The following is a 10965-nucleotide window of genomic DNA, read 5'->3' as shown; positions in this document are numbered from 1 at the left end:
TCAAATAATAGGAGTTTCAGAGAGAACAGAGGAAACAGAAAGAAATCATCCACAAAGGAACTCAAGAGAATTTCCCAGAAGTGAAGGACATGAGTTTCCAAAATGAATTCTAGAGCAACGGAGGAAATTAGACCCACACCAAGAACATAAATGAAATTTCATTGTGAAATGTCAGAACCCTGGGGACAAACAGAAGATCTTACCAACTTCCAGAGAAAGAGAGAGAAAAAAATTTTAAATCACATACAAAGGATTAGGACTCAGATTGGCAATGGATTTAACAGAAATTACAGGGTTCAAATTCGGAGGCAAAATGATTTCTAGTCTATAATTCCTCATCCAATCAAACTACCTAATAAGTACGAAGGTAGAATAAAAATATTTTCAGACATCCAAGTTCTCAAAAAATTTATCTCCCATGCAAGCTTTCTCAGGAAGGTACTGATGGATGTGCTCCACCAAAATGAGGGAGCGAGCCAAGAAAAAGGAAGTCATGGAATACAGCAACAATATATTCAACATGGAATGGAGATGAAAGGAATCTTCAGGGTAGCAGTGAATGGGGATTCCAGGGCAAAAGCTGTGCACCAGGAGAAAGTGACCTATTTGGTTTGGAGCAGATATCTTGAGGCTGGAACAGCCTACTGCAACTTTTTAACGTGAAAATCAACTGGAGGATATGCTCCGCTAAGGCAACGCAACGCAACAATGCAGCACAGGGCTGTCAAGTTGGATCCGACTCATAGCGACCCCTCCTTGGGTTTCTGAGGCAGTGTCACTACAGAAGTAGATTGCCCAACCTTCCTTCCGAGGAGTAGCTGGTGGGTTTGAACCACCAGCCTTCTGGTTAGCAGTCAAATGCCTTAGGCACTATACCACCAGAGCTCCTGACTAAGGCAAGGGAGTATATATAATCAAGAGAAATATGTGTGATTCAGGAACAGGGACTCCGACTCAGAAGGCAAAGGGAATTCCTTTGATGACAGTGAAGGAAAAACCCTGAAGAAGAGCCATGTAGCAAGACGAGGGAAGAAACGGTTCAAAAAAGAGAAGAAAGGACGTGACCAAGGAAAACCTGGAACTAATAAATTATGTAATATGCTGGACTTTGTAGAAAATTGTTCTGAGATGTTATTATAAAATGTAGAAAGAAACAGCTAATAGAAACAAACAACACTAGGCAAATGAAAATCCAAGGTGATTATTTCCTTCAAGAAAAACAAAAAGTAAGAAAACAAAGAAAAAGATAAAAAGGTGTTCTTCCAGAGAGCTAGCTCCCTTAATGCAGGTTTTCTGAAAGTACTATACAAATTTATGTCTAAATCTCATTGGCCAGAACTTAATCATACGGTCCTATACAGCTATAAAAAAGACTGGGAAATGGAACCTTTCATTTCAGATATCAATGTGCGCCACTAAAAATTGATGTTTCGCTACTAAGTAGAAAAGGTAGAATGAATGTTAGAGTAGACAAGTGGAAGTTCTGCCACAGACACTCACTTTCATCAAGAGTACATTCACAAGGAACACATAGTGACAAAAACCCTAATATGCATTAAAAAACATAGCACCAAATCATATAAAGCAAAAACTGCAAGAAACACACAAACAATAGAAATACAGTATTAATGGGAAATTTGACAGATCATTTAGTCCTTGATAAGTTGATAGACCAAATGCAAAATAAAAAACCAAAAGATAACAATAACAAAAAAAAAAAAAACAAGGTAAGGATATAGGGGTTCTAAATTATAAAGTTAAGTTTAACCTAATGTATATTTAACTCTCTAACTTTAAATTTAGAATATATAGTCTTCTCAAATACCACAGAACATTTAACCAAATATTCACAGAATAAATCCTACACATTACAAAAAAGGCTATACTTAAATACATTCTCTGTACTCTGCATTAAAATGAGAAATTAATAATGAAAGCTGAAACAACAGCAACAAAATGTCAACTACCTGGATATTTAAAAACTCTCCTAAATATCTTAGATGAAAGAGGAAATTTAACCATACATTCAGAATTTCTAAGAAGAATAAATAAATAATGGAAACACTATACATATTCTCAGGGGACATCAAGGTCAACTGGTATAACACAGTTCAAAAGACACTGTTCTACATCTGACTTTTGGCGATTAACGACTGGTGACTGAAAAGCTTTTGAACAGCCATCTAAGGTGCAACTATTAGTCTCTCCTTGTCCAGAGCAAAGAATGGTGAAGAAAATCAAAGATGCATGGAAACAATTAGACCAAGGGACTAGTGGACCATGTGAACCACAGCTTCCATGACCCTAAAACCAGGAAAACTAGATGGTGCCTGGCTACCACTGCCAACCACTCTGAAAGGAATCACAATAGGAGATCCCGGATAGACTGGGAGAAAAATGTGGAACAAATCTCAAAATAATTAAAAATACCAGGCTTACTGGTCTGGTAGAGACTGGTAGAACCTCTGAAATAATGGTCCTTAGTTACCCTTCAGGCCTGGAACTGAACTCACTCAACTTTGAACTCAACTTTCAGCCAAACATTAGACAGGCCTATGATGTGAACAATCACAGAAGGGAGGTACACACTCCTTAGATCAATTAACCATAAAAGATCAAAAGGGCAGCTTTTGCCTAGAGATAAATGTCAGAAGGTAGGAATACATAGGAAAGAAGGATACAGGGAAATGGTAACCACAGGGAGGAAGGGGAAAAGTGCTGTTACATTGTGGGGATTGCAATCAATGTCATGAAACAAAATATGTATGAACGGTTAGATGGAAAACTAATTTACCCTATAAACTTTCACCCAAATCACAATAAAAAGTATATATGTATGTATGTATGAATGTAAAGTTTTGTTTCCTTTATACACATACATACACACACACATATGAGACATGACTAAGGTTGTAAAGAGAAGACACTTCAAAGTCTTAAACATTTTCAGTATCAAACAAGAAATATGGAAAGTAAGAGAATTATACATTTTACTCATAATTCAAGAAAAAGAACCAAATAAATGCAATACAAGAAGTCATTAATAAAGAGAAGCAGAAATTCATGAATAAAGAATACAGTGAAAACAGTAGATTGATAAATAAATCCAAGCTATCCATTGGTGAAAAAACCCATAAGACAAGCTACTGTTAAACTAATCCCCTAAAAAGAAAGAAAACACTAATGCATGAAATTAGTAATAATAAACAGGAAATAACCAGAGATACAGAAGAAATGTTTTTAAAACTCAAGATTTGAAAATTATATTAAAACATATAAAGGCAAAGGCGAATGGGATGATTTTCTAGGAAAACACTAACCACATAAGAAAGGAGGTTCTAACTGACCGAAAACTATGAACAAAATCAAACTGTTGTTAACAAGCTCTTTTTCCCCCAAAAGTGCCAGCTCCAGGGAACAGTTACTACTGAAGTTTTAACACTATTCCAGATATGGAGAAAGCATGAAGATTTATGAAATTAATCATGTCACTAAAAGTAAAAGTCTGACAAAGTCCACATACACATACATATAGGAAAAATTCAGACCCATACTACAATATGCCTATCAATGAAAAAAATGTATCAAATACAATCTAGCCATGTATTAGTTTTTGATTGCTACCATAACAAATTCCTATAAACTTAGCTGCTTTAAAAAACATACATGCACACAAATTTATTAGTTCACAGCTTTTGTAGGTTAGAAGTCTAGTATGGGTCTTATTGGACTACGATCAAGTTGTTGGCTGGGCTACAGATCTCATCTAGGGCCTGGGGTTTTCTCCCAAGCTCACTTACTGGAAGAATCCATTTCTTTCTCATGCTGTCTACGTGGCCCCATCCATCTTTGAGGCAGCAATGGTATGTCAAGTCCTTCTTTTGCTTATAATCTCTCTAACTTCCTTTGCTTTTAAGAGCTCATATGACTATATTGAGCCCATCCAGATAATCCAGGCTAACCTCCCTATTTAAAGGTCAGTTGGTCAGTAACTTTAATTACATCTGCAAAGCCCTTTTGTCATGTAACATAACATATTCATGGGCATGATATCGGGGCAAAGAGGCCCAAAATTCTGTCTGCCACAAGCAGCATATTGAAAGATAACATACCATGACCAAGTGAGAGTCATTCTAGATATGAAAGACTGACTTATTAGAAAATCTATTAACATAATTCATTATATCAATATGTCAAAGGAAAAAAAAAACATTTTATTGACTTAAAATATAATGAAAAGGTCTTTAATAAAATTCAACATCAACTTGAGATATTTTAAATCCATAGAGCTAGACTTTAATTTTATAAACATATATAAACCTAAAACTAAAGCCAGCAGCACCTTAACAGCAGAGCACCAGGATAGCCCTTTAGATCAGGAACAAACCACACCTGTCAATCATGAGACTGACCCTGTTCTGAAGCACTAACAAGAGCAATTCGGCAGAAGAGTGAAATGAAAAGCCTGAATATGAAGAGGAAAAGGCTAAAGGATCAATACTTGTAGATGCCATGATTGTTCACTTGAAAAAACCAAGAGAGTCAAGTGAAAAACTGTAAGAAATAGTAAACCAAAAACAAAATCAAACCCACTGCCGTGGAGTCAGATCTGACTCATAGCAACCCCTCCTTGGACTTCTGAGGCGGTATCACTATGGTAGCATAGTGGCTAAGGCACTTGACTGCTCACCAGATGGCTGGTGGTTCACACCCATCAGCCACTCCTCGGAAGGAAGGTTGGGCAATCCTACTTCCGTAGTGATACTGCCTCGGAAACCCAAGGAGGGGTCGCTATGAGTCAGGGCTGACTCGATGGCACATAACAACAACAACAACATCACTATGGAAGTAGATTGCCCAACCTTCCTTCCAAGGAGTGGCTAGTGGGTTTGAACTGCCACCCTTCCAGTTAGCAGTCAAATGCCTTAAGCACTACACCACCAGAGCTCCCATAAGAAATAGTAAGAGAGTTCTAAAAGGAGGGTGGGGTACAAAATAAAGAAGCAAAATCAATGTCTTTGCTATATTCCCCAAATACCCAGAAAATAAAACAGATGAAAAGATCTTTTCACAATGTTAACAAGAACAACAATAGATAATAAATATCTAGAAATATATTTAAATGTCTGAGCCCCAATATAAAGTTTCACTAAGGTTTTCATGAGGGAATCCTTCAATGAGATGAAATGTTACAATAGCCAAAACAATGGAGTCAAACATACCAATGATCATTCAGATGGTACAAGACTGGACAACAATTTGTTCTGTTATGGATAAGATCACTATGAGTTGGAACAAACTTGATAGCTCCTAACAACAGTTTCACTAAAGACATAGACAGGATTTGGTCAATGTCCTATAAACAGACCAATCTATAAATCTAAAGCAATTCCAAGCTCAATGGTATTTTTTCTTGGTATGTGCTAAGATCATTATAGTATTCGTTCGGATAATAAACATATAAAAATACACAATAAAGATGAGTAATGAGAGGGTTTTATCCTGCATTGGCTGTTGAATAGATGATAAACTAAAAGAATTAAATAGTGTGTTACTGCTGCAGAAATAGATATGTGGAAAACAATAGAAAGTTCAGAAATAGCCCTTAGCATATACACAATTGTGGTACACTGTAAATTTCAATTTAGTGGAGAGAGGACTGAGTATTCAAGAACTGGTTTTGGAACAAATAGCTAACTAGGGGAAAAGAACTAGGCTTATTCTGCAGCCTCACATCAAAATAAATATCAGTTATATCAAATATTTGAATGTAAAATATGAAACCATAAAAAAGTTAAGTTGATTCACATAACAAACCTACAAGGAAGGCAGGATTTGAACCCAAACTTGATTTCTAGTTCACAGGCACATGGCGGTGAGGGGTAGGAGTCTAAGAGACATTCCATTTTAGGGACATGTAAAAGCTCTTACAAACTGGAGGCTATGGATCAGAAACCCACTGGGGCTGCAGAAGGACACCCAGAGGCAGAGACCTTCCCATCAGGCAGTGTAGCTAGCGCTGAGAGCTCTAGCAAAGGCTCACCTATTGGGCTTGTGGCCCATGCTTTCCAGGAGGTGTGCCTGGTCCAGGTCCCGTGGGTAGCCGTGCAGAACCCACCCTCTCTGAATGCAGTCTTGCTGGCTCAGGCGATGGGTTAAGACCTTCAAGATGATGTTGTCAGGGACTGGAGAGAAAAGAGGACAAATGATCACTCCATGCTCCAGACATCTGCTTCTGACTAAGCAGAGAATGTCAGGGAAGGCCCTCTGTGTTAGTGGCCCTTACATGGGCTTTCTACCTTCATTTAAACAGAAAGTGAATTGGTGAACAATTGGGTTTAGCTGGAGGCACTTGAAACTACCTGGAGAAGGCTATGGATACCCATTTCCCATGTCCCTCCATGACCTAGAGGAGTAACTGGGCTGCCTGAGATGGGAAAAGCATTGGGTGACTGACCTTTCCCTGATCTTAACAAGGTACCATCTCCATCTGCAGCCAGGGTAGCTCCCAACCCTCTCATGATATATGGGCAGTTTCTTTTCCTTCAAGGACCCAGTTTTTGTATTAAAAGACTTTTTATAGAAACATACCAGACCCCAGCTAAAGTGGGACCACAATTAGTTCTCTTGATGCTCTCTGCTAGTTGTGACCCACCAGCAATGGCAGTTCCCCTTCTTTGCCCAATTCTCCCTTCTTTGATGTTTAGAACTGAATCCCTTTCAAGAATACCAGTGCTAGTTATAACCAGAGACTGAAATGAAGTCCTACGAAAAATGAAATATTGAGAGAAGCCTCTTGTTTACATTACCACAATTGACATTTCTCTGAAATTTGTATCTCTTTTCCCAGACTCATTAAATATCCTATGTTGCTAATGTACTGCGTTCTAGCAATTTGCACTGCATTTCCTGCACTTTGCACTCATTTTTCTAGAAAGACTTGGTAAATATTACCATTGTTTGCTATGATTGTGGGCCCCAAGATGAGGTTTCCTAGAGTTGCAATGATAGACCTCTTCACAGCTTCTTTGGAGGTACATAGCTTCCCTCCTATGAACTGTCTGTGGGTCAGGCAAGTGGACCTAATGTCTACATTTAAAACCTTCAGACAGGCTGCCCAGGCTGACATTCAGGTGAACGTGGCAGTGACAGATACAGAAAGATCAGTAACAGCTGCTTTCTTCAATGATATAACATGCTGATTTATTGCCCTTGTAGCTAACTCATTGCCTCCAGGTCAATTCCAACTCACAGCAACCCTATATGACAGAGTAGAACTGCCCCAGTTCCCAAGGCTGTAAACCTTTACAGAAGCAGACTGCCACGTCTTTCTTGTGCAGAGTGGCTGATGAGTTTGAACAATTGAACTTTTGGTTAGTAGCCAAGCACTTAACTACTGTGCCACCAGGGCTCCTTTGCACTAAAGAACCTTATTCTAAGTAATTTATATTTTCCTGTATTTGTTTCCTCACATCTTTCGCTTTTCTTCCCCGATCTCTAGGAAAAAGCAGAAAGGGGCTTTTGCTCTAACAAGAGCTTCCGGCTATCTACACCCTAGTTTGGTGAGTAGTATCTGGGGTCTTAAAAGCTTGTGAGAGGTCATCTAAGATACAACTATTGGTCTTTACTCGTCTGGAGCAAAAGAAAGAAGGAAACCAAAGACTCAAAGAAGAAACTACTCTACAAGATTAATAGGACACAAGGATCACAGCTTCATTTATCCTGAGACCAGAAGAACTAGATGGTGCCCAGCTACCACTACTGACTGTTCTGACCAGGGGCACAATATATGGCCCCAGACAAAAATGGAAGAAAAATGTAGAACAAAACTCAAATTCTTAAAAAGGCCAAACTTACTGTACTGGTAGAGACTAGAGGAACCCATGAGAGTGTTGCCCTGAGATGCTCTTTAAACTTGGAATTGAAACCACTTCAGGATGTCACCTTTCAGCTAAACAACAGATTGTATCATAAAATAAATATCACTTCTAGTGGAGCTCTGGTGGCATAGTGCCTAAGGCATTTGACTGCTAATCAGAAGGCTGGTGCTTCAAACCCACCAGCCACTCCTCGGAAGGAAGGTTGAGCAATCTGTTTCTGTAGTGATACTGCCTCGGAAACCCAAGGAGGGGTTGCTATGAGTCAGATCCGACTCAACGGCAGCGAGTTTGGTTTGGTTTTGGTTGGTGGCATAGTGGATAAGGCATCTGGCTGCCAACCAGAAGGCCAGCAGTTTAAACCCACCAGACACTCCACAGAAGGAAGATGGGACAATATACTTCTGTAAAGATTTACAGCCTCAGAAACCCAATGGAGGTTGCTATGAGTTGAAATTGACTCAATGGCAGTGAGTTTAGTTTTTTGGTTTACGATTACTGTGCTTCTTTAAAAATCATCTATATGAGACCAAATGGTCAATATTTATCATAAAGCGAAGATAAGAAGATAAGGGGGGCAGGGAAGCTAGGTTAATGGAAATGGAACAATTAGAATGGAAATAATGAGAATGCCAATACATTGTGAAAAATGTAACCAATGTCACTGAACAATATGTACTGTTGTTGTTATTAGGTGCCTTGCAGTTGATTCTGACTCACAGTGACCCTATGGACAATAGATGGAACAATGCCCAGTCCTGCACCATCCTCACAATCCTTGCTATGCTTCAATCCATTGTTACAGCCACCGTGTCAATCCACCATTTTGAGGGTCTTCTGCTTTATTGCTGACCCTCTACTTTACCAAGCATGATATCCTTCTCCAGGGACTGGTCCCTTTTGACAGCATGACCAAAGCAGATGAGATGAAGTCTGGCCATTCTCACTTCTAAGGAGCATTCCAGCTGCACTTCTTTCCAGACAGATTTGTTTATTCTTTTTGCAGTCCATGGTATCTTCAGTATTCTTCACCAACACCACAATTCAAATGCATCAATTCTTCTTTGGTCTTCCTTAGTCATTGTCTAGTTTTCACTTACATATAAGGCAATTGAAAATACTATGGCTTGGGTCAGGCACACCTTAGTCTTCAAAGTGACATCTTTGCTCTTTAACACTTTAAAGAGGTCTTTTTCATCAGTTTTGCCCATGCAATAGGACCAGATTTCTTAACTGCTGCTTCCATCAGTGTTGATTGTGGATCCAAGTAAAACTAAACCCCTGACAACTTCAATCTCTTCTCCATTTATCATCATGTTGCTTATTGGTCCATTGTGAGGATTTTTGTTTTCTTTAGGTTGAGGTGTGATCCATACTGAAGGCTGTAGTCTTTGATCCTCACCAGTCAGTGCTTCAAGGCTGTGCCATTAGAATATTGCAGGTTGTTAATGAGTCTTCCTCCAATCCTGATGCCACGTTCTTCTTCATACAGTCCAGCTTCTCAGATTATTTGCTCAGCACACAGACTGAGTAAGTGTGGTGAAAGGATACAACCCTGATGCACACCTTTCCTGATTTTAAACATGCAGTATCCCCTTGTTCTAACAATTGCCTCTTAGTCTATGTACAGGTTCCTCATGATCACAATTAAGTGTTTCGGAATTCCCATTCTTTGCAATGTTATCCATAATTTGTTATGATCCACACAATCCAATGCCTTTTCATAGCTGATAAAACACAGGTAAACATCTTTCTGGAATTCTCTGCTTTCAGCCAAGATCTATCTGACACCAGCAATTATATCCCTCATTCCTCCCCCTCTTCTGAATCTGGCTTAAATTTCTGGAAGTTCCCTGTCAATATACTGCTATATATATCCAAAAAAAAAAAAAAATCCATTGTCATGGAGTAGATTCTGACTTATAGCGACCCCCATTGGGTTACCAAGGTAGTAAATCTTTACAGAAGTAGATTACCCCATCTTCCTTCTGTGGAACAGCTCATGGGTTTGAACTGTCAACTTTCTGGTTAGCAGTCAAATGCCTTAGGCACTGTGCCGCTATGTGTATAGAAATCGTTAAATGGGAACCTAATTTTCTGTGTAAACCTTCACCAAATATACAGCAAAATAGTTCCGTTTTGTTTTTTCAAAAGAGCATCTGGGTGTCTAAGCTGAATAAGAAGTTAACACGTTTATTTGTATCTCTTCCTCTGCTTAAAGCCTTCACTGGCTCTCCAGTGCTCTGGAGATAAAAAGCAGACTTTGCCCCATGACTGACAAGGCCCTGTAAGGTCTATATCCTGTCTCCCTCCTAAATGAATCTCCCCCAGCTCTTCACCTCCCCTCCACCCATGACTTCCTTCCCCCATACTTTGCCATGGGCAAGCCTTTGGTCTCAACCCTTGGACTTCTGCCATAGAGTTCCCTTGTCAGGGAAGATTTGGAGTATAGTCACCAGCCCAGGTTAGTATCTGTACTGCTCCTTCTCAGTCTTGTTATTCTTGTTAATAACTCTGAGTAATTCTTGAAAAAACAAAAGAAAGAAAAAAAAACTGTTGTGGTAAAATATGTATAACAAAGTATTTGCCATTTTAACTATTTTCAAGTGTATATATAATTCAACGGCCATCACTGCCCAATGCCAAATGTTTTTCATCATCTTCAAGAGAAACTCAGTACCCTTTAAGCAGTAAGTCCTCATTTCCCCCTACTCTAACCCATGGTAAGCATTAATAAACTTTTTCTTCATGCATTTGCCTATCCTAGATATTTCATATAAGTGAGATCATACAATTTTTTTTTTTTTTGTCTAATTCACACTGAGTAATGTTTTTGAGGTTCATCCATGTTGTAGCCTGTATCAGTACTTCATTTCCCTTTATGGCTAAACAATATCCCATCGTATGTATATACCACATTTTGTTCACCCATCTGTTTATAGACATTTGGGTTGTTTCCACCTTTTGGCTATTGTGAATAATACTGCAGTGAACATTGGTATACAAGTGTCTGTTTGAATCCCTGCTTTCAATTCTTTTGGCTGGGTAATTCTTTCTTTAACGTCTGCTTCTTACTAGAGACTGGATT

General features: G+C 38.9%; 1 protein-coding gene across 1 annotated transcript in view; it reads right to left on the bottom strand.

Annotated features, from left to right (window-relative positions):
* The window catches only part of AK8 (adenylate kinase 8), a 231705-nt gene that overhangs the window by 98925 nt on the left and 121815 nt on the right, over positions 1 to 10965 (bottom strand). The window contains exon 11 of the mRNA XM_007944198.1: positions 6044 to 6185. Coding sequence (XP_007942389.1) covers positions 6044 to 6185 — 142 coding nt within the window. The remainder of the gene's footprint in view (positions 1 to 6043; positions 6186 to 10965) is intronic.

Source organism: Orycteropus afer, unplaced genomic scaffold, assembly GCF_000298275.1.
Source record: "Orycteropus afer afer isolate SDZICR_OR568_19922 unplaced genomic scaffold, OryAfe1.0 scaffold00123, whole genome shotgun sequence".
NCBI classification, from domain to species: domain Eukaryota; kingdom Metazoa; phylum Chordata; class Mammalia; order Tubulidentata; family Orycteropodidae; genus Orycteropus; species Orycteropus afer.
Note: the sequence above shows the minus strand (reverse complement) of the source record. Positions and strands in the feature narration are given on the sequence as shown.